Source organism: Protopterus annectens, chromosome 4.part0 (assembly GCF_019279795.1).
Source record: "Protopterus annectens isolate FY-2018-M chromosome 4.part0, PAN1.0, whole genome shotgun sequence".
Lineage (NCBI taxonomy): Eukaryota > Metazoa > Chordata > Ceratodontiformes > Protopteridae > Protopterus > Protopterus annectens.
The window spans coordinates 894,863,523-894,887,890 of record NC_056733.1 but is presented as its reverse complement, the minus strand read 5'-3'; the positions used below and the strand labels follow the sequence as shown (position 1 = coordinate 894,887,890).

At 40.9% G+C, this 24,368-nt stretch overlaps 1 protein-coding gene across 3 annotated transcripts in view; it reads left to right on the top strand.

Annotated features, from left to right (window-relative positions):
* Window positions 1-24,368, top strand: part of HNF1A (HNF1 homeobox A) — a 457,456-nt gene that overhangs the window by 334,762 nt on the left and 98,326 nt on the right. For all 3 annotated transcript variants that reach the window (XM_044068856.1, XM_044068854.1, XM_044068855.1), the window contains exons 6-7: window positions 9,402-9,603; window positions 11,061-11,252. In XM_044068856.1, the coding sequence (XP_043924791.1) occupies window positions 9,402-9,603; window positions 11,061-11,252 (394 nt within the window). The remainder of the gene's footprint in view (window positions 1-9,401; window positions 9,604-11,060; window positions 11,253-24,368) is intronic.

Below are 24,368 nucleotides of genomic sequence, written 5' to 3'. Positions count from 1 at the left end.
AGGCACCTACGCAGCCCCTGACTACCGACGACACATCTTTGGCGGTGTCTCCTGTACCCGAGGTCGCAGGCTCCTCAGCCCACACCCCGACTTCAGATACCGAAGCCACTCTTGGCATTGAAACACAGAATGTGGACAGGTCCACCTCCACTCAAGGTGTCTTCAGATCTTCCTCTTCTTTCTCCATCAAGGCTTTCACCAAGTCTAAAGCAACCATGCACCCTAAGAGACCAGTTACACAGGGCCCATCTCCAGGCCCCATGCCTAAGAGACAGATGCTTAAAATGGCTGAGGATTTAATTACTCTAATCAGAGGTTCTCAGTCACCTCCGGACAAAAGGCCCAGAGTGGAGGAAGATTCCCCCTCCTCTGATCAGGGATCCATTATTTCAGACCACTCTGATGATCAGGAACAGGCTTACTCCCCTTTTGATGACTCTGATGCAGAGGAGTCTATTCCTTCTGTACCCCCCCCCGAGGATTTCTCATTTGGGGAAACTTTGCATACCTTAAGGGAACACTTCCACTGGGAAGGCCAGGATTATTCAGATTCCAAGAAAAGGCTCAGGGAATTTCTTTTGTTACCCCAGCACAGGCCTCTGGCTATACCTCCTGTCTTGAACATCCTAGATGATGTTTACTCGGAGGCCTGCCTTAACCCGGACTCTCTACCTCCAGCTCCAGTTAAGCCTGACAGGTACTACAGGGTTCCTGACTCACACCAATTTTTTTACAAAAGCTATGCTGCTGACCTAGAAACCATCTCACAGGGACCCAAGGGAGTTAAGGCTTCCATTGCCAAAAATCCATTGCCTTCCGAGAGAGATTCCAGATCCTTAGAAAGGTGGGGAAAAAAGGTATATACCTCGGCTAGCTTAACCATGAGGGCCTTAAACTGTCAGTTTCATATGCTAAAATACCAACAGTTTCTGTTATCTCAATTGAAAATAAGATGTCACAACCTGAACAACCAGACTTGAAGGAGTTGCAGGATTTGAGGCATAGTGCAGAACAAGTGGGTAAACATACCTTACAATGTGGTTTTGATGCTCTAGAGGCCTAATGTAGAGCTGCTGTTACAGGCTCAGTCATACGCAGGCATGCTTGGCTCAAGGAACAAACCTTGCCTGATCATGTCAAAGCTAAATTACTAGACGCCCCCCTTCAAAAGGATGTACTATTTGGGGAAAATGCTGAGGAAGTATTACGAAAAATGGAGGAAAAAGCTAAATCAATGCAAACTGTGAAAGAATTTCTGCAGGTTCAACCACCATGTTTTAGTAGAAATTGGCCTTCCAAAAACTGGTCCTTTCCTGCCACGGACAGACCCCAAAGAGGCAGATACAGGCGCCCGAGGGGCAGAGGACAACCACAAGGATCGTACAGAGGCAGACAATGGCAAGCTCCTACACAAAGAGGTGGTGAGGACAACTCACAATCTTTCAGAAAGTAAACCCAATGACTTTCCCCTTTGCAGGCCAACCAGGTCTCAAATGGCAGCCCCCTTAGGAGGAAAGCTGGCACTATTCTCAAAAAATTGGCATGTTGTCACAAAGGACAAATGGATCCTGGACATTATAAACAGAGGCTACAAATTCCACTTTCATACCATTCCAAAAATGAGAGGCATGCCAAAACTGCCACACAATCAAAGGGCAGAGGCACAAAAGCAAATTTCAGATCTTATAAACATGAAAGCTATTCAAGAGGTACCTAAACACGAACAAGGTCAAGGTTTTTATTCCAGGCTATTTCTGGTGCCAAGGAAGGGAAAAGATTGGAGACCTATTTTGGATCTTTCCATCCTAAACACATTCCTACTCGTACCAAAATTCAAGATGCTCACTCTACAGCAACTTCTTCCCATGCTGGGCAAGGAGTCTTGGCTGGTAACATTGGACCTCAAGGAGGCATACCTGCATGTCCCAATCAGACAAAATTGCAGAAGATACCTCAGATTTCTTGCAGGTTCAACCCATTATCAATTCTCTGCATTGCCCTTTGGCTTATCTACTGCACCCAGAGTATTCAAGAAATGCCTGGCATCAGTAATTGCCTACTGCAGACTTCAAGGGATACAAATATACCCTTATTTGGACGACTGCCTGATCCAAGCGGACAGCAAGCACATTCTTCTGAAACATCTGGCTTATGTAATAATGTTATTAAACTCTCTGGGTTACACAGTCAACAAAGAGAAATCAAGGCTAATACCCTCTCGAAATATAATTTTCCCAGGTGCCAATTTGGACACAGACACCCAGATGGCCTACCTCACGCCAGAGAAGCAGGGGCAACTAATTCAATATTTCAAAACACTGGCAAATTGCACCAAGCTGACTGCAATGAAAATCCTGCAGGCTCTGGGGTTCATGGCATCTTGCATCTTGCTAATCCCATGTGCAAAGCTGCATATGAGAAAACTACAATGGTACCTAAAAAACATATGGTCTCAACACAGCCACAGTTTGGAAACAATAATACCACTCATTCCATGTCTGCAAAAGGAATTTCTGTGGTGGGCTCAAGCATGTCAAGCAAACACAGGTCTTCCATTCAGCAAGCCTCAAGCAAATCAAGTCATCACAACAGACGCCTCGGACTACGCCTGGGGTCGCACATGACAGATCGGTGCATTCAGGGCAAATGGTCCCAAAAAGAAAAGCACCTTCACATCAATAAAAAAGAAATGCTAGCAGTAATAAATGCTATTATAGCTTTCAAGGACCTTCTACAACCAGGTCAACTATTGATAAGAACGGACAACACCACAGTTATGTGGTACATAAACGAGCAGGGAGGAACACATTCTTATCCCCTATGCAGACTGGCCATATCACTTTGGAACATGGCCATGGACTTACAAATGGAACTACAAGCACAGTACTTGCCAGGCAAGGAAAACACGCTGGCAGACATCCTAAGCAGGAATATGACAGATCCACACGAATGGATGTTGCATCCAAAAGTTTTTACAGAAATAATCCAAGAATGGGGAAGGCCAGACATAGATCTCTTTGCCTCCCACAAAAATCATCAATTAACAAAATTCTGCTCGAGGACCTTCCACCCAAAAGCCTGGAGAGTGGACGCTCTCTCTTTCAGCTGGACATCAATGACAGTTTATGCCTTCCCGCCTCTTCCTCTGCTGCCCAAAGTCCTATTGAAGACCAGAGCAGACAGACCAAAGATGATCCTCATTGCTCCGGACTGGCCAAGGCAACACTGGTACCCACTCCTGAGGAGCCTGACTCATTCCCCTCCATGGACCCTGCCTCTAATGCCTCTTCTTCTGACTCAGCACAGCTTCAAAACTCTTCACAGTCAGCTAAAAACACTCGATCTAGCTGCATGGGAGATTCCTTAGCATCACAGCAGGCCCTACTCTCCAAGGAGGTGCAGGATGTCATTTTGGAGGCCAGAAGGCCATCAACTAGAAAAGCTTACTCTGCAAAATGGAAAATTTTTTGTGTCTGGAATGAGAAAAAGGGCCAGAACCCTGGAAAACTGAATTTACCTCAAATACTACAATATTTGGCTGAACTACTAAGCAGTGGACTTTCGTTCTCCTCCATCAAAATCCATGCCTCAGCCATTTCTGCAGAATACAACACTGATCCTCCTTTATTCTCTCACCCTCTTTTAAGACAGTTCCTCAGAGGGGCTAAGAATTTAAGACCTCCAAGGAAACAACCAATACCTGCTTGGGATCTAAATTTCATTCTGGAAAAACTGACTTTGCCTCCTTTTGAGCCAGCTGCTTCATCAAATTTGCAATATTTGTCCTGGAAAACAGCTTTCCTTCTGGCTATCACTTCAGCTCGTAGAGTTTCAGAACTACAGGCCCTCGTGGCTGTCCAGCCTTTTATCATCTTCCATCAGGACAGAGTTTCATTATGAACCAACCCGTCCTTTATGCCTAAAGTGGTATCCAGGGTAGCTTTAAATCAGGCCATACATTTACCTACTTTTTATACCAATCCTCAAAACAAAGGGGAGAGATTACTACATTCCTTGGACATCCACAGGCAACTGCGTTATTATTTGGACAGAACAAAGCCTTTCAGAAAATCGGAACAGCTCTTTGTGGCCTATGTGGTAGGAGCTCCAGGAAAGCCAATTTCCAAGCAAACAATCTCAAAATGGATAGCCCACTGCATACGCTTTTGCTATTCCTTTCATGGGAAAACTGTTCCTACAGGCATTAGAACTCATTCCACCAGGGCCACAGCCACCACTGCAGCCTTCCTCAGAGGAGTTCCTACCAAGGATATCTTGGAAGCAGCCACTTGGAGTTCTGTGCATACCTTCTCCAAACACTACAACCTACCATTATACTCCAAATCTAGAGCAGGCTTTGCCACTGCAGTCTTGCAGGGCATTTTGGCTCCTCCTAGTTCCACCTAGCGCCTACCACCCCTTTCTTAGCTTTGGGATTCTACCCATCTGTTATGACTGCAGCTGTATGCACGATGAACATAGTACAGTTTTGTACCTACCATAAATATAGATGTTAGAGTGCTAATACAGCTGCAGTCCAGGTTTCCCTCCCTCCTTCCCCTCTAGGGGTATTCTTTTATGGTGTATTTGCTTGCAACTACTGTTTTTTGATTATATTGCATTGCATTACTTCATAATTTTATGTATTGCTTTCCTTCTGGGGGCACCTGACATCTGGGGCAAGAAAAAACTGAAGAAAATGGCGTCGGCTGGTTCTTTTATACCCCTGTCGCACTGACGTCAGGGAAGAAGCGACGACAACCGATGCTGGACCTAGACTTTGGAATTCGGCCGACCGAGGACCCGCCTGACGGCAGGAAAACCCATCTGTTATGACTGCAGCTGTATTAGCACTCGAACATCTACATTTATGGTAGGTACAAAACTGTACTTTTTCTGTTGAAGGGTAAACAGTACTGATGTACTTACTGAAAACTGTTTAAATTCATTGCATATTTCCTGGTTATAGAACTCCATACTGTGGTTAACAATTCTGATTTGCTAAACTGTGATTTTCTTTTTTGCTATTACATTTTCTGATACATAATTATATAACATTTATGTTTGTGTGGCATATATATATATATATATATATATATATATATATATATATATATATATATATATATATATATATATATTCTGCAGATATATTGTTTGCATGTTGTATTAATCAGTGCTGAATATCTTGTTGGCAAGGTCTTGGAAGAAAAGGGTCTAGTAAAATGTTATTCTACTGGTAAAAAACATAAGTTAGTATACTGGAATATTTATGAAGTTAGAATTTATGCTGGAAGTGGGTTGTACTGATGTAAAATATTAAAACTGCTCATGGATAGTGTTCTGCACTGCTGGACATGACAATTTTTACAGGGTCCAATAGACTGTGAGACATACTCTTAGAAGTCATGCAATGTAGAGGTTATGCTTGAGACATGCTATTCTTGGATGTGGGTTGTTAGACGTCCTGCTCATGGGTAAGCAGACCTACTTTAACATGCAGACTGTAATAGGCTGTCCTAGACAGTAATCTGTACTGTCAGTGTATATGATGTTATAGGGCATTGTTGGAGATGTACTGGAACAGGCACTGTTAGACAGTAATCTGTACTGTCAGACAGTGTATATGATACACATATTGGGAGATATATATTCTACAAATATAGGTCCTGTGACCTACACCCAAGGAACAACAAGATTTTTAGATTTAGAGAAGACCAGCAATAGAGGGGATAAGATTAACTACTTGATGAGATATACCAGTGATGTTGACAGTATACGACGGGTTGTCTCCAGTAATTGGCATATATTAACCATGCATAAGCACATAAAAGATATGATAGGGAGCAAACCCAGGTTCCAATATAGGAACAGTGACAATTTGAAGTTGATTTTGTGCAAGGATCCTGGTGTTTATATAGGCCAAGGTAATGCAATAACCAACAGGTTTTTGACACAGGGCACTTACCCATGTCATCATTGCAATAGATGCAAATATATCTCTAAATCACAAATATTTAAGCACCCACAAATGGACTATATTTTTCGACCCAGTTTTTATGCTAATTGTAGTAGTACCAACTTGGTCTACTTAGCCAGTTGTGATTCATGCTCAGCGTTCTACATAGGTCTCACTAAAAGAAGACTACGTGATCGCATCTACAATCATTTGTACGACATTCGCAAAAGGGATGACAGTAATGCGTTGGCAAGGCATGTCATAGAGTGTCCGACACATAGTTTTAATTTTAGAGTTATACAACTGGTCCAACATAATGAACGGGGGGGTGATGTGGACAATCAATTAGCTCTTGCTGAATTACATTGGATTATGAAGTTAGCAGCACATTTACCCCCTGGCATAAATAACCAAGTATCGATTAAACCAGTATTAATGGGAAGAAAATGAAATGAAATTATATATTTATTTACTTATTTATCTATTTATTTATTATTTGGATAAAAAATTCTATATAGAGTATTTTTAAAATGTTACTTTTCTCATTTTGATAAAATATTTACATATTTTTGTATTATTATATATGGTAATATTTATTTGATTATTTTTTGTATATATTTATGTCTATTTAGTCCATTATGTGGCTAGCTACATATCTGATTTGTGATAAGTATTTGGATTTGGCTCCATGTATAATAGTAATTTCATTTTGATTAATTATATATAACATCTTATTACTATATACATATATTTGAATTATCATTTTTAATCATTTGGCAGACCTGTATACACATTTTTTGGTCTGATGATTCTATATGAGGCATATCTCTATATTGAGATGGCAATGGATGCTTGATTTGATCTTTGTTTGATTTTAGTGGGGCTTTTCAGCTCCTCTTGGTGTAATTTTATATGTTGTAATAAGGTTCATGTTGAAATAGTAATAAGCAATGTATATACATTTTTTACGCTTCATCTGCGCATCTCTTGCGTATCTATGACGCTATGTTAAAATTAATGTCTACACTGTATATGATCTGTGAATATATTAATCACTAGATGCTTTTATGTAGTACTTTTGTATACGTTTTTTAAGATATGTTTTTAGATATCTCACAGGGTTTATGCTAGTATTACATGACAATGATAAATTAATTACATACATATACTAAGTAGGCATGCTATATGACAATATTATAATAATGTATAAAATTTGTTGTATCTATAATCAACTTTTCAGTTCACATGATGAGTGTTCACAAGATCTTTTATATTATGAGACATAAAACATTATATATAAACCGGGCCATTAATGTTAGGAATTTTATATAATAATGAGAAAGTCATGCACCTTGAATGTTTGGTTTGATTTAGAAACATAATGTTTATGTTTTAAGAATTTGAGCTGATTTTTTGTATCAGTGTTTGACTCTAAATGTTAACTGACATTTGCTACTGAATTCAACCAGCTGTATTTATGTTGTGCAAACATAGTGGTGAATGGGTTAAGACACAAGCATTTAATTTGTGTGATTAAGTAATTAATCAATTTAATTCCCGCCTTTTTTGGCTTATAAGTGAAATTAAATCTGTAAGAATGTTATCTGAAGAAGCGTAGCTTAGTACTACGCGAAAGCGCTCATTTTTACTCAATAAACTGGTATACGTTTTACATCGTGTCTGCCATTAGATTTTATTTGGTTTAAAGAAGAATTTGCATATCGTGGTTGGTCTTCTTACTACTCTACACTCATCTTTTTGGTTTTTTGGTGAGAAGTCCTTTCAGTGAAGAGCTTGCCTTCCTTGTTTTACATTTACAGTGTATGTGATGTTAAAGGGCACTGTTGGAGAAGTACTGTAACAGGCACTGCTACTAGGCAGTAATCTGTACTGTAAGATGGTGTATATGATGTTATAGGGCACTGTTGGAGATATACTGTAACAGGCACTTCTAGACAGTAATCTATACTGTTAGAAGGTGTATATGATGTTATAGGGCACTGTTGGAGATGTACTGTAACAGGCACTGCTAGACAGTAATCTGTACTGTCAGACGATGTTTATGATGTTATAGGGCACTGTTGGAGACTAGACGTACTGTAACAGACTCTGCTAGACAGTAATCTGTACTGTTAGAAAGTGTATATGATGTTATAGGGCACTGTTGGAGACATACTGTAACAGGCACTGCTAGACAGTAATCTGTACTGTTAGAAGGTGTATATGATGTTATAGGGCACTGTTGGAGATGTACTGTAACAGGCACTGCTAGACAGTAATCTGTACTGTTAGAAGGTGTATGCGATGTTATAGGGCACTGTTGGAGATGTACTGTAACAGGCACTGATAGACAGTAATCTGTACCGTTAGAAGGTGTATATGATGTTATAGGGCACTGTTGAAGACATAATGCTCTACTGGAAGCATAGAGATGAAGAAGCTCTGTTGAATAGTTATACTGTGTGAGCATGTGGAATTCTGGATGCTCTGTTAGAGGCTGAGCTGTACTGCTGTAAGAAGATGAATCTTAGAGACTCTGATAAAGGAGGGTATACTACTGACAGATGTTAGACAGTGCAGGCCCTACTGTTAGAATGACATGAGATGACTGAGATTCTGCTGGAGATGGACTCTTCCACTAGAAGATGTGGCACATTATAGACTGCACTGCACCTGGTACCGTAATGTTCATTCATATCCCTCCAGGTTCCCCCAAGAAACCCACTCATGTCCTAGGGTGAAAGCCTTACAGACCATTTGATCCCTGGAGCAACAGTGAGGTGAGACATCATGCATATGTTAGGGGACTGGACTCCCAAAGCTGTATTCTAGAAGTCTCCAAAGGGTTGGATGTAATGGGCCTCTGCAAATGAAGTGCATGGATCTGCATGACATGATCAATAACCCCGCCCTCTCCCCTTGCAGAATGCCCTTCCCCTTGCAGACAGCCCTCCTCTGTCATCCCTTGTCTTCAATGGAGATTTAACCAGGGACAATGTGCACAGCCATATGCCCCCATCTCTGATGCCAAAGACAGGTGAGCAAAATACGCCTTATTATTCCTTCTCAAGTCCCTGCCAGCTCCAAAAGATGCCCATGACACTAATCAACCTCAGGCTGCATTGGTCATAGCCATGACATTATCACAGCCATGACGTTATCATAGCCATGACGTTATCCCTCTGCACCAATGGAGAAGGCAGGCTCATACAAATATTGCAGCCACTCATGTTGGTAAACAAGTTGCTTCTAGTTAGAATAATTTGCCTACATCTGTACAATAACCACCTTCATTTATAGCTTTCACCTCTGCACATGATGATTTTTTATGGTGACTCATAATTCACTCATACATATTTTGTTACTGATTTATTGTTCTGTCTCTCAGTATACTATGTATGTAAACATAAATGATGTTAACCAATTGTCCGATGTGTTTCAGATTTCAACCTCAGGTGGGGCTCTTCCCCCTGTCAGTACCTTGACAGCTCTACACAGCTTTCAGCAGAACCCACACACTGTAACTCAGCCAACTCAGAACCTCATCATGGCCTCACTGCCCAGTGTCATGGCCATTGGGCCTGGTGAGACGTCAACACTGACACCAACCATAACCAACACAGGGGCATCGACTCTGGTAATAGGTAAGTAAGTAAGCAAAAGGCACAGTGTAAGGCAATGGCTGCAACGGAGTTAGACAGCGAGGGAGAGAGAGATAAAGAGGAATGTTATGGGTATGTATGTGAGAGAGAGACAGAGGAACATTACGGTATGTATTTGTTTGTGTGTGAGAGAGAAAGAGAGAGACCATAGGGTAGCATCTGTGGGTCTAGTACATATGTAGTATTCACAGACTGGGGAACAGGTAGACAAGACTGACAAACACAAAATTCCAGAAAGATTTGCTTCATTCTTCTGCTGTGTTCTTGACAACTGAAAGCAGTAACAAGCAACCTCAAGATAGTGCACACAATTTACACTGGTACAAAATTTTCCACTACAAACTTCCTAATAAACAAGCAATCACTGTTTTTCTATGAGGAACAGAAACATGCTACAAGACAGATATAAATCAAATGCATACATCTCCTGAATGGCAAGGTATGAAGGAAAATGTAAAATGCAAAATTGGTGGAGACTACCAATAACAAATCTCAATGCAGCAAAAGGATGCATACAAATGTCTATTTGTTTGAATGCATAGCTTTTATCTGCTGCGGCAGTAGACATCCACTTTTGATAATCAGTACAGGTGACCCAGATGGTGGGTTCTGAGTGTCCCTGGCAACTTTCTTCTCTCCATTTGGGGTAGAAGCTTTAGAACCAGAAGTTAATTACTCCCAGCAGTGGCCTTGGGCAATATATGTGTGAGGAGGTGAAAGGCAAATATCTACAGTGGATATAAAAAGTGTACACACCCCTGTTAAAATGCCATTTTTTGTGATATAAAAAAATGAGACCACAATAAATAATTTCAAAACTTTTCCCACCTTTAATGTGACCTATAACCTGTAAAATTCAATTGAATTGCCAAGTCAAGCTAAGGCATGCTGATAGACTCCTACCCAAGACTGAATGTTGGAATTAAATCAAAAGGTGCTTCAACGAAGTATTAGTTTAAGGGTGTGCACACTTATGCAACCAGCTTATTGCACATTTATTATTTTTTATATTTTTTCCCTAACAGATTTGTTTCCAGTTGAATTGTACAGGTTATAGGTCACATTAAAGGTGGGAAAAGTTTTGAAATGATTTATTGTGGTCTCATTTTTTTATATTACAAAAACCTAGCATTTTAACATGGGTATGTACACTTTTTATATCCACTGTATTTCTAGTGTGCATCTAGTTGCCTTACAGAGAATAATCCTGTAAAAATAACTGTCCCTAATGTACTAAAGGACACCTAGCATGCCCCATTATGCTGGGTCATTTACTTGTTGCACATTTCCATAAGGTATATGGGTGTTAAATGGTGGGGGGGGGTGAATTTATGGTTTCTTACTAACTTGCTTAGGAAACATGATTTGCATAAACTGTCAATGATACATACAGCTTTCCACACTAATGGGAACACTGTCTTCCACTCTTGTTTGTGTAGGTCTGGCAACAACACAGGCACAGAATGTTCCGGTTATTAACAGTGTCGGAAGTAGCCTCACCACCCTGCAGCCAGTTCAGTTCCCTCAACAGTTTCATCACTCCCATCAGCAGTCAATCATGCAGCAGATGCCAGGTCATGTGACGCAAAGTTCCTTCATGGCCACAATGGCACAGCTTCAGAATCCACATGGTAAGTAGCGATTAGCAGAAGGCTGTCATTGGGTAAACCATTTTTTCTGTTTCTTTTTAGACCATGTTGTTTATGATGCTTACCTAATGGTGAAATTACTTCAAATTATAAAACTACCACAGTGGAAATGTTAAACCTTCTCTTCCTTCTGCTCAAGCAGAATATTTGTATTTTTTTTTAAATCACACAGACTGAAGTGAAATTTAAAACAGCTGAATATAGGACGATTGACAAGCCAGTTTGTTTGGGAAACTGAACCCAGGTTGCCATGTGTTACATATGAAAACATAAAATATTGATAACATGAAGTGAAGGGATCTAAATGAATGCTTTTCCAGTATAATAGAAACCACAAACAAGCATGTGTGCATGCACACATACACACCCCTAGCACAATGAAGCAGTGAGATTTGAACCCTCAGTCCCTTAATCGTTAAAGGTGTACATGATAAGCACACATGGAAGCTAAGCATGGAACTTTTTTTTTTTTTACAGTACAGTAGTTCCTCTAGTTCCCCTCACTTAATTAGTAATATACAGTTTCCACATGTGATAGATTTTGTGTAATGCAGCATGCATGCCGTTCAGGAATGATAAAGTTTTGAAATGTAGTATACAGTATAAAATGGAACAAACTAAAGAATCCAGAGAACATGCATTTTAAATAAATTTATTAGGACAAGAGTTGCTCTGGACAGCTACCTGATTTCAAAGGTAGCCATTAAGTTTCATCTCAAAGTGTCACAGTTGTCTGATAAATCTATGGGAATGTATGTACTTTTTTCATAAATGAGTAAGTAAGCTAATATATGTCGACACAATACAATCATAACCAGGGGCAACCTGATAAAAATAATACAATGACAAATGCAGAGGAAATGAATAGTTACATATATCAAGAGACTGTATATATGTGCCTGTATATGTATATTTGTGTGTACATATATTTATATATATGTGTGTGTGTGTGTGTGTGTGTGTGTGTGTGTGTGTGTGTGTGTGTGTGTGTGTGTGTGTGTGTGTGTGTGTGTGTGTGTGTGTGTGTGTGTGTGTGTGTGTGTGTGTGTATGTGTGTGTGTGTGTGTGTGTGTGTGTGTGTATATGTATATATATATATATATATATATATATATATATATGTGTGTGTGTGTGTGTATGTACACATATATATAGTTGCAAGCACTAATGTCAGACATTTAGAATATAGAAAATTCCATGCATTAGTGCTGCTTGCTTTGCCAATGTGTGTGTGTGTGAGATCTCTTTGGAGCGGGGAGTGGCAATGTGTTCTTTTCATATTTTCTTGCTGTTGTGTGATCTCAGAGATTCCGCTCCCCTAACCCATGTGTAAAATTAGTTTATTTTTGTTGTTGTTTTCAATATTTGTAGTGTTGATCTTTTTAGATTGACATTTTTGTGTTTAGGATTTTTATCTTTTGATGTTTAGGAATGTAAAGATGTGTGTGTGTGTGTGTGTATCTCTAGATAGATAGATAGATAAATATATCTATAGAGAGAGAGAGATTAGTTCTATGAGGCTGGTCAGTCATGGCTAAGATTGATCTCTGTATTGTCAACCCACTTTAGTCGACAATGCAGATGGTCGACAATTGGGCAATAAAAGATAATCCCCGAGGAAAGGGAAGATACCCTTATGGGGGTAAAGTAGGGCATGTTCTGAGGAGTAACCTTGGAGCATGCTCAGTTCCATGTTGTTGAGTTGAGATTAAGCATGTCAACATAATGCCAAACCGACTATTACCATTAGGTCCATGTCATCATCAGCCCCCATTTTCACATTTTCTACATCGGATCGGGGTGTCTTGTTAACTGTCACCATCTCACTCGATTCAGTGCTGCATTCCTGCCTTCTTTGACACTCTTGCCTGACTGTCACAAACTTCTCTCACACAATCCATTCAACATTTTGCTGGATACCCTTGTTTCCTCTAACCTTCTTCCTGTCTGTCCCAAATCTTCTTCACCAGATTGTCTTCTGCTTTTCTGCACAGGTGCCCAAACCACCGTAATCTGTTCTTTTTGATCTTTTGTGCAACTGAAGCTACTTTGGTTTCTGCTCTTATGTCCTCATTTCTTCATCTGTCCCACATTGTGCATCCTACCACCCATCTCAGGCACTTCATTTCCATCACTTCTTGCTTCCTCATCTGCTCTGCCTTTGTTGCCCATGTTTATGTACCATAGAGTAGTACTGGTCGCACCACTGTTTTGCACATCTCACTTTTCAGCTTCTTTTGCATTCTTCTGTCATACATTACCCCTGACTCTCTGTGCCAGTTGGCTGAAGCCCCTCTGTTTCTGCCTTTGACCTCTTCATTCAGACTTCCCTTTTCCTCAACCACACCTCCCAGATACTTGTAGCTATTAACCTGTTTCACTACCTTCCCTTATATCTCAATTCTCAGTTTCTTCTGATTTCTCCATTTTGCTGCCATTACCACTGTCTTATCTGTACTTAGTTTGATCCCATGTGTCTTCAGTTTTGCATCCCATTCCCCTATCCTTTGCTGAAGTTCTTGCTCAGTCTGCCTGTAATGCATACATCAACTTTGTTGATCTGTCCTTTCTGACCTATTTACTACTGTAGTCCATCACCAGTATGAACAGCAGTGGGCTCAGAACTTAACCCTGATGTACACCCACTCCCACTGAGAATCCCTCTGTGAGACCGAACACTGTTCGTACTTGAATCATCGGGTCCTTGTACATAGCCTGCACTAATTCTACCAATGTTTCTGCAACTTTGAACCACCACAGTACTGCCCAAACCAGCTTTCATGGGACCTTGTTATATGTTTTCTCCAAGTCTAGGAATGCCCAGTTGGAATCTTTCCTCATATCTAGCTTGTTCTCAACTATCTGTCTCACTGCAAACCTCAGATCAGTTGTGCTGCATCCTGATTTGAATCTGAACTACTCATCTCCCATCTTACTTTCTACTGCTCTGCGTATCTGTTCATCAGTCACCCTCTCTAGAACTTGCATGCAGTGTGACAGGAGGTTGATACCTCTGTACTGCCCACAGTTGTGGATGTCCCCTTTGTTCTTGTACACTGGCATGAGTATGCTTATTCTCCAGTCATCTGGGATATGTCTTTCTCTCCACACTACTATTAGTACCCTCAAGAGCCATTTCTCTCCTATCTCACCCACATCTTGATCATATCTGCTGTGACCATATCTGAGCCTGCTGCTTTCCCTGATTTCATTTTCCTTAGTGTTGTTCTTACTTTTTCTAGGGTGGGCTCCTCTTCTTCTCTCATCGTAGGCTGTTTCCGGGGCAGGGCAGCTTCTGTGGGGTTTTCTTCATTCAGAAGCTGCTGGCAATACTCCTTCCACTGCCTTTGATGTCCTCTGGACTGGTGAGAAGGTTGCTGCTGGCATCCCTTATGAAGGGTGTTTGACTATCTTCTTTATCTTTCTGTCTTTGCCTTCCAACCTGATGTAGATTTTTTGTGCCAATTAATGAGTCACTTTCCAGAAGTTGGTACAGTGCCTCTGATGCCCTATTCTTTGCTATTGCAACTCCTTTCTTAGCTTCTTTGATAGCCAACCAGTAGTCCTTCCTAGCCTGGTCTGTCTTTTCTATCTCCCTCTTTTTCCTGCATTCCTTCTTTCTTTTGATGACTTCCTGGACCTCTGCATTCTACCACTAGCTTTCCTTATGTACCTTATTTCCATACCTGGCTCGGCCACAAATCTGCTCTGTAGTCCTCACACATGCTGTTTTGAGGTGTTGCCATTCTTCTTCAACTCCATCTACTTCCTCTTCTTCTGGAGGTGCTGGATCCCTGAGTAATTCCTTGAACTGCAGTACTTTCTTTCCCGTCAGCTTCCAGGTCTTCAGCCTGGTTTCTGTTGACCTTAGAGCCTTCTCTGACCACTGCTTATAGCTGATTGTGGCAACTAGTGGTTTATGCTGTGGGCTGACTTTTTCACTGGGAATGACTTTGCAATCATGGATTCTACCCCAGTGCCTTTTCCTTACTAGGAGGAAGTCTACCTGAGTTGCATGCTGGCCACTCTTGTGTATGATGTTGAGATTATGTCTCTTTCTGTGGTGGCTACTATCAAGCCATTTGCTAGACAGAAGTCTAGAATGGCTTCTCCTTCCTTATTCCTGTTGCCCCACCCATGTGGACCCAGGCAGTTCTTATGTCTATATATATATATATATATATATATATATATATATATATATATATATATATATATATATAGACGCACAGTATAGCCTTCCTACTGAAATGTCGAGACTCTCAATGCAGTTTCCCAAAATAACAAATAAAAGACCAAAAACGCAGGAAAAGAATGAATGTCAAATATCTCTTTTCTCTTTTAAACTTATTTTTGCACAGAGGCAACCCCTTCACATCTACAAACGTGTATATGCCAGTTCCAGCATCACCACATCTCTGAGCAAAGGGAATATTCTGAGAAATGGTTATCTTGGACTTATTATATTTAAGCCCAATATTTTGGTCTCATATATGTTCAAAGGGGAATGACTGCACTTGGCTAGCTGACCCTTGCAGACCTTTTTAAGCCTAGCCAGTTTCCCGTTTGGTGATTAAATTAGCATATTTTTTGTGGTGTTAGATCAGCCTACCTTACCCATCCCATCATCAATAATTATCCATCATTCCTAGTGGGAACAAATGAGATCATACCATAGATAATTTGAGGGGGGCTATGTGTGGCGTAAAGCATTTAGGAGCTGCATCTGTCTGTTAGTACTATTCGGGCCAGGCCTTGGGTAAACATTCTGTTTTCCATCCATAGATCTAGGTTGCACTTGAATATGGACAGGGATGACCTTTGTTTTATGGGGAAGGGGAATTTCTTCCAGAACAGTGGTATCCCCTACCAGGTATACATGCCTCTCCAAACTATTCTGTTGCTGTTGAAGAAGAGGTTTATTTATTTATTTATTTATTTATTTATTTATTTATTTATTTATTTATACATTTTGTTAACTGGGGGTAGAGCAGTGATCCCATTGGACCAATTTCAGTCTCAGGCCAGAATGTGAACACATTATAAGTGGAAAAAATAAACATAAGAAAAAAAAGTTATAGAAATAAAAGATCCCACAAAAATGAGGAATTGTTAATATACTGTAAAAAAAGGATTTAAAAAGGAAGTCAAGTATTTCTGATACCATTTGACTTGTTGATGTGCAGTAAAGCCATCAGTACTGGGTGAAAGGGTGCCTTATATGCCAGACACAGCTCACCTCTTAGCGAGCTGCAGGATACCGATTATAATGAAAAAGCTTTAAGGCAGTACCTGTAGGATATATTGTTTAGGGCTTGTGTCCTTTTGATAAGGTATCTTTGTGGGCCTTCAAGTTGTTGCATGTATCCAAATAGATACATGTTGAAGGGGGCATTATACTCAATGACTGGCCTAATGAGGGCTGAGTAAAGTGGAATAATGACATCTTTATATCTAGTCAAAATCCCTTTGTTGTTTATAAGCACGTTGGTCAAAGGTTAGATTACTGTTCACATAAGTTTCCAAATCTCAAACAACTGGGTCATCTCTTAGGGGTGTATTGTCAATGTGGTAGTTCCCAGGGTAGATGTTTTCCCAGAGGATACAATAATGTATATTTTGGAGTTTAGTTTCAGTCCACGACTTTGGCACAGTTACTTGTTTGGGAAAATCCTTCTGGCAGGCTAGCCAAGTCATTTGGGGGTTCAGTAACTGCTCCTGGTTTGTGGTCATCTGCAAATTTATTCAGCTAGAGCCCTTTGGTATTGATTCTTACTTTAGAGGAGTAGATGCCAAACAGAAGAGGTTCCAGCACTGAACCCTGAGGGACTCCACTGGCGACCAGCCTTTTTGTGGAGGTAGCTTCCCCTGTTTTGAACTCCTGCATGCTATCTTTGAGCCAAATGGCAATCTGGTGGGTGACATAGGGATTTACTCACAGTTTATGTAGCTTTTCTACTTTTCTTCTTTTCTACTATGCCCAAGTGTGGGATTGTGTCAAAAGCCTCAGTCAGATAAAGGTATGCAGTGTGTACCATTTTACCTTCATCCATTGCTTTGGTGACCTTCTCAAAAAAAGTCCGCCAGCTTAAGTAAGCATGACCTGCCCTTGATGAATGTCAACTGAGATGTGTCCAGTGTCTGGCGGTTCCCTCTGTCCTTACTCCTTATTGATTAGTTCCATGATAAGTCTTTCAATAGCTTTGCATATGAGGCTGGTCAGAATTATGAGTCTGTGCAAAGTCATCCCCTACGCACGAGGACGTCTATAGCCATTTTCCATTTGCTTGATATAAAATCTGTATGGAGAATCGCTGGTCTCTGGATGTAGTCTATGAATAGGGCTGCTACCCTTTAAGATGGCCACGGTGGGACTTTTTCACAGAAAAATGGTATTTTGCAGGACAAACTATACCCACAGTCATAGCAAATGACTGTTTCATCTCATTTCAAATTACAGAGTCACTGTTGTAGAATTTTTGTTTTTATTGTTATTGTTTTATGTCACATCGATGTGTTTCAGATATAGAATTACAGTTTCCTGAAACAATTACAGGAAACTTAGAAAATATTTTGTTTTACTAAAATTGTAGGAAATTTGCCATTTTCCTTCTGTTTTCCTGAAAATGAAACAAGTGTTTAGTCCTAACAATGAAGCACTTAGAACTTACTATTTTGTCATTGTTTAGGTTCATAGGTAGCTACTAGGCTATCTGCCCGAAGGCATTTATAAGCCTATCCACAATTGTGTTGGCTTTTGCCACCCCCTTAGATTAGTTCCCTGTGCCTCTGTCCAGCAGAGCTATTGAAGGGATCCCCGGGGTAAACTTTCTATTTCCCATCCACTCGTCAAGGTTTCTGTTGAAGGGTGTTAACGAGGAGCTCTGCCTGTAGATTGGAATCTTGTTCCAGAGCATGAGAAGTCTCTGGGACAGGAATCTATCCCTCCAGCACATGCTATTTATTGTTGTGGTGAGGTTTAGATCCCTGGAGTGTGTGGCTCGAGGGGATATGGTTTTCTTTAGGTGGAGCATGTCCATCAATTCTGGGTTGGACATGGCCTTGTATGTCAGGCATAGATCACCTCTGAATAGGCGGTATGCAACCGAGTACAGCTAGAGTTTCTTCAGTCAAGCTGCATAGGGCATCTGTTTGAGGCCAATGATCCTTTTGGTGAGGTACTTCTGTGGTCTTTCCAGCTGTTGCAGGTGTCTTGTAAGGTACATCCCAAATGGGGCATTGTACTCTATGATGGGTCTGATGAGTGATGCATAGAAGGGCACAATGACCTCTTTTGATCTGGATGCAAACCCTTTTGTGATTAGGTGGGCCACATAGAAGGATTTTCTAACTACTTTGGCAATGTGATTATCAAAGGAGAAATTACTATCTACTTGGGTCCCCAGATCCCTTATTACGTCTTCCATATTTTGGAGGCTACCACCTATGTGGTAGTTTGTGGGTACTTTGTTTTTTCCAAAGGGGATGACTATGCACTTTTTGGCATTTAGCTTGAGGCCATGGTTTTGACACCAGATATCTGTCTCAGTGAGACCCTTTTGGAGGATGTCTGTGTCAGACGGAGAGTCAGTTATAGCCCCTAGTTTGCAGTCTGCAAATATAGTCAGCCATAGACCTCCTGTGCTTGTCTGTACCTCTGAGAATATATACCGAACAGGAGGGGTCCTAGAACTGAGCCCTGGAAAACTCCACTTGTAACCAGTTTAGAGTCAGACCTAGCTCTCACAACTCTTACTATGTGGGTTCTGTCCATGAGCCAGTTGGCAACCCATCTCATGATGTAGGAGGTTATGTTCAGGATGGTGAGGAATGGTGTTGAAGGCCTTTGCGAGGTCTAGGTAGGCTGTGTGAACCACCTTTCCCTCGTCTATAACCTTGGTAACTGTCTCAAAGAAGTCCACCAAGTTTAGGAGCATGATCTTCCCTTAACAAAGCCAAACTGGGTAGGGTCCAATGTTTGGACGGTCCCAATATCTCTGTTAATGAGATCCATGATGATGCACTCCATAGCCTTGCAGACCAAGCTAGTCAGGCTTATAGGGTAATAGTTCTCGGGGTCTGTTATGGCTCCACCTTTGTGGAGCAGAATAACCATTGCTGTGCACCACTCTATGGGCACGTAGCCTGTGGAGAGGCTGAGTTTGAACAGTGTGCTTAGGTGAGGGGTTAGTTCATCTTTGAGCTCGTGTAGGATGCAGCCTGGGACACCGTCCAGTCCCATTGATGCTGTGTTTTTGGCTTTGGAGAGGGCTGTTTTAACCTGAGTGTCTGTGATTTCAGGGACACTACATTCTTCTGGTATGGTTATGGGCCCTTTTGGGGATGAGAGGAGGGTGAAGTTTGCACTGAACCTGTCTGCCAGAATGTTGGCGATATCGGTCGGTTCAGTGTATTTTGTGCCATTCTGCACTAACTCTGAGTAGATCTGAGAATTGCCACTTAGATTCTTGACATAGCTAAATAATGCCTTGTGGTTATCTTTGGAGACCTTGGCAATTTTTCTTTTGAGGCTAGCCTTGAATGATTTTATGAGGGATTGTAGTTTCTTGCTGATACTGATCAGGGATCTTACCTTCTTGGGATTTTACTCTTTTCTGTACTAGTTTCCTCCTTCTATTGTATAGCTTTGTTCATAGCAAGGGTCCACCAGACTGGTTTCCTTTTCCTGGAGGAGAGAGTCTTGGTTTTGCTTGTGATAGCACAATCCATGCATTCTTGTAGGTGCCCACAGAGTGCATTAGTAAAGGATTTTGCAGCTTGGGCAGCATTATCCTTTAGCATGGGGGCTTTGAAACTTTCCATCTCAGTCTTAAGTAACGTGGTTTGCTTTTGAAAAGTTTTTCACAGTAATTTCTTTGACTGGGGCTGGGGGCAGAATGTGGATATCCAGATTGATTAGTTTGTGGTCAGATCTAACCAGCAAGTGGTTGACCTCCAGTGTGGAACACCGGTCACCCATGTTGGTGATGACCATGTCCAATATGTTGTCACCTCTGGTGGGGGTGTTGACCAGTCTATCCAGGGCATTTCAGTTTATAAATTCTAGTAAATGTTGGGCAAGGGAGTTAGTACTTGAGTAGTTCTCCCAGTTAATGCTTGGGTAATTGAAATCACCCAACATCAGGGTGTTTGGTAGGGCCTTTATGTTTCCCAGTCTTTCCAGAAATGTAGAATGGGGGTCGTGGTACATGGTGGGTGATCTGTAGCAAGCTACAATTTGAATTGCAGTTTTGCCCATTGTTAGTTGCACGTGGATGATCTCTGAAGCATCATGCTGTGCCACTAACCTGGAGGTGTGGGTATCCTTGATGAATATGGATATGCCCCCACCTTTTGTATTTCGGTCTGAGTTTTGTGGCCGAAATGTATGGTATGAGTTGTAGCTTGGTAGTGCTGGAGTGCTCTGTGGAGCCTTAAATCAGGTTTCTGTTACTGCACATATATCGATTTTCTCCATACTGAGGACTGCCTCGAGTGCGTGCATTTTGAGGTTTAGACTTCTGGCATTGAGCAGCATCACCCTCAGTTTTTTGTTACATGTGCTATTTACGGTGGTGGGTTTGTCTTTTGAGCCTTGCCTAAAAAAGACACTATGGGGGTGGCAAGAGGCTTAGCCAGTATTCAAAAGCCTAAGGGTGACAGGTGCAAGCCATCTCTAGCGAAGCAGCGTGGCTTGTCGAGCATGTCATCCCAGGCTGGCAGACACTGGATCCCCTTTGAATGACACCAGAAGCCTAGCCAATTGTTGAAACTGATATTTTTTTCTTTATACCGTGGCATCATTCTTGGTGATGGCAGGATGCTACTCAGGGTTAGGGTCATACCGGCCTGGGCTACGTGATCAGAGAGCTCCTCCGTGTCTCTTTTCATGTAGTCCAGGGAGGTACGGCTCAGGTCATTCACACCAACATGGACAACGACAGAGTCATATTTGCACTTGTTCTGGACTGACTTGAGTGCTTGTGTTATGTGGCGGATCCTGGCACCTGACAGGCAGCTAACAGTAACCTTCTCCTTGTTCAGCATAGTGAATGGGACGACAGTGTGCCTGAATATAGAGTCACCTATTACTAGTGTGTTGGGTATGTTATTTTGCCTTAAGGGCTGTGATTGCATGGCACACTGGTTTTGTGAAGTATGTGTTTCATGGTTTGTGTTGGGGGGTGGAGGTTGCTTGGGTGTCTGCTTTGGAGGTCTCTGTTGCTTTTGCAGATTTTTATTTAGAACCTCCGAGTATGTTTTCATGTATTTATGTGTGTTTTTTGTCGGTGCTAGTTTCATAGGTCTATGTGAGACTGGTGGTGTGATGCAAGTAATTCCCTCCTCCTCTTGACTGTCTGGTCCAGTCTTGGGTTGAGAGTGCTTAGCCTCCAGTTTGGCTGTATAATTGCATCTCTCGCATGTATTAGTGTTTGGTGGTAGGAGGAGATGGTTGTCTGTGTACATGAGGCGGTTGTAACACTGCCTCAAAATGCCCAGATTCACCAGTTGGCCCAGAGTGTACACCTGAAACTGCCCTTTGGACATGCCTGGATAGGTACAGTGAACTGTTTTACTGATTGGCTGGTAAGGTCGAATAGAGACCCTTGTCCTTCTCTACAGTATAGGGGGGGTCTAGTGCTAAGGTTTATTAGTGCTTGCTATGAGTTTAGAGCAAGTGCCGGGCTGAGAAGTGAATGGTTTGAGTTCTTCTTTGCTTAATTTCTCTAGGTGTTTGCAAAAAAGGCTATTACTTTGATAAACTCTAACTGGGCTAAAATTATTTATCTTACCTTAACCCTACAACAACTGTCTGACTTTTTTAAAGTACCCTCTGCACTGCAGGCATGCATTCCTATATAGTGCTCGCTATAGCTGTAAATTTAATAGTAATAGTTAGTAACAGAGCAGTACAAAGGACCAGATTCCAGAAGAGTTGCTGTTAGTACAAGTGACTTACTGCAGTGTAAGCCTGCCCTGATTCTGAAGGACGTACTCTCAGTGTAAGTAACTTACTTCAATGTAAGGTCCGTCTATAAACATGCTTACACCACACCCAGATTCCTAAAGACCTGTTCTCAGTGTAAGTGACTCTACTCCGGTGTAGTACACCTGACTAAATAACTTATACTGAAAGCAAGTCTTTGGGAATTTGGCCCAAGATGTAAGCCTGTTTATAGATAGGCCAGTGTTGGATACTTGTGTTCCTGTTTTTTTTTTTTTTTTTTTATGAGAAACATCTTTATTAAATTATCGCTTATGATATAGGCAGTTATACAGTTATATAAATCAAAACAAACCATACTGACATATTTTCAGTTCTGTAAATTATACATCACATATAATCTTCTATAAAGTCGTTTTCAGTAAGGACTTACATTGCACATTCAATTCCTGCCTTCCCTTAAACCTCCTTCCTCCTCCAAAACATTATTCTGCATGTATTATTCCACTATTCCCATCTTAACTATGCAATTTGCTCCTACCATTTTCTAAAGATCCAACTTCAGTTCTTTTATCTCTCTAGAGATGGCTTGCACCTGTCACCCTTTACTATATTTACTACTTACAGTACAATTGGTTTAGACTTTGATTTCCATTTTCTAGTAATTGCTTTTTTGGCAGCCACCATAATTAGACTCAGCAATGCCTTACTATGTCTAGGCAATTCTAATTCTGTATCATAGCTCAGAAAAATAATTTTCTTAGTTACACCAATTTACTCACCCAGTATCTCTGATAGAGACGTCTGCAGGAAATCTTTAAAATCTACCAACTCATTACACTCTAAAAATCTGTTCCGAAATACCTCTTTCTTCCCCATCAGACCTCCATTTGCAGTCTACTGGAAAAAAAATCTTTGGAGTCTGCTTGGGGTATAAAAATACCTATGCAAATACCTCCAAGCAAAGATCCTAAATCTTCCAGACTTTGTTGCATATTTGGGAGCCATGCATCTAGACTCCAATTGTTTCTTGGTGAATTGCTTATCCAGTCTCTCTTCCCAATCCTTTCTAACCTCCTCTGATTGATTCTTATAGTTATCATGCAATATTTTATATTCCCTACTAATTATTCCTTTTTAACAGCAGCTTCTCTTCTAGATTCAACTAAAAAACTCTACCAGTGCTGGTCTTTCACTTAGGATCCCCCTGTTCCTTTCTCTTTACCTATAATCTGAGATCAGTCCTTGATAGGGAAGGCAATCTCCAGTGTAAAGGCCAAATGAATTCTTGTCCTCTTCCCATTCTGTTACCTTTCCATCTCTAATTATTTTTCCCAGTACCTTGGCTCTTTTACCAGTTTTCTCCATAAATTCCAGCCCCCTCTTGCCTATTCTCTGTGCCCCTAATTGCAGTCGTCCCTATCAGCAAAATCACCTTTCTCCATTCCCATGTTGGCTTAGTTCCTAGAATACATTCTGCTACTTTATGAATATAATATTCTGTATGATTATTGTTATTCTCCTTAAGGATCTGTATCCAAAATCCTAGTCTATACTTATTTTTGAGCTTCCCCTCTGTTTCATCATCATCCCTTTCCACTTTAAATTATAAGTTTCTACTTGTGCTATGTATAGGAGCCTTAACTGTGTAGCTCGGAAATACCCATTCAAATTGGGTAATCCCAATCTGCTTTATCCAATTGGAAGAATCAACTTATCCCACTTGACTCTTACCCTCTTCCCCTTCCAGATAAAATCCTTCAACTCCTTATTAATTTCTATCCACAACTTCTATTCTGGTTGATAAAAATATTCCTGACCTGTGTATAAAATTAAAGGGACTAGAAGCATTTTCACTTCCTATCCATATCCATAAAACAGAGCATCCAGTTTCTCAGTTTTTGTATTACCTTTTGTTTAGTCTCTTCCCACATATCCTTAGCTGCTATGACAAAATCCTACCATTCTCCTAAGTACTTCATTTTATTGTGTCCCATAAATATGGGCATTGCTGAACCAGTTTGTGTGTGGGTACATAATTTATAGCCATTGCCCTTGTTTTCCTCTTAAAACATGTTGTCAGATCAAGCCAAGGGCCTTAAGCCAGTCATTCCACTATGCACATGTAAGAAAAAGTATATCAGTTTTATTTA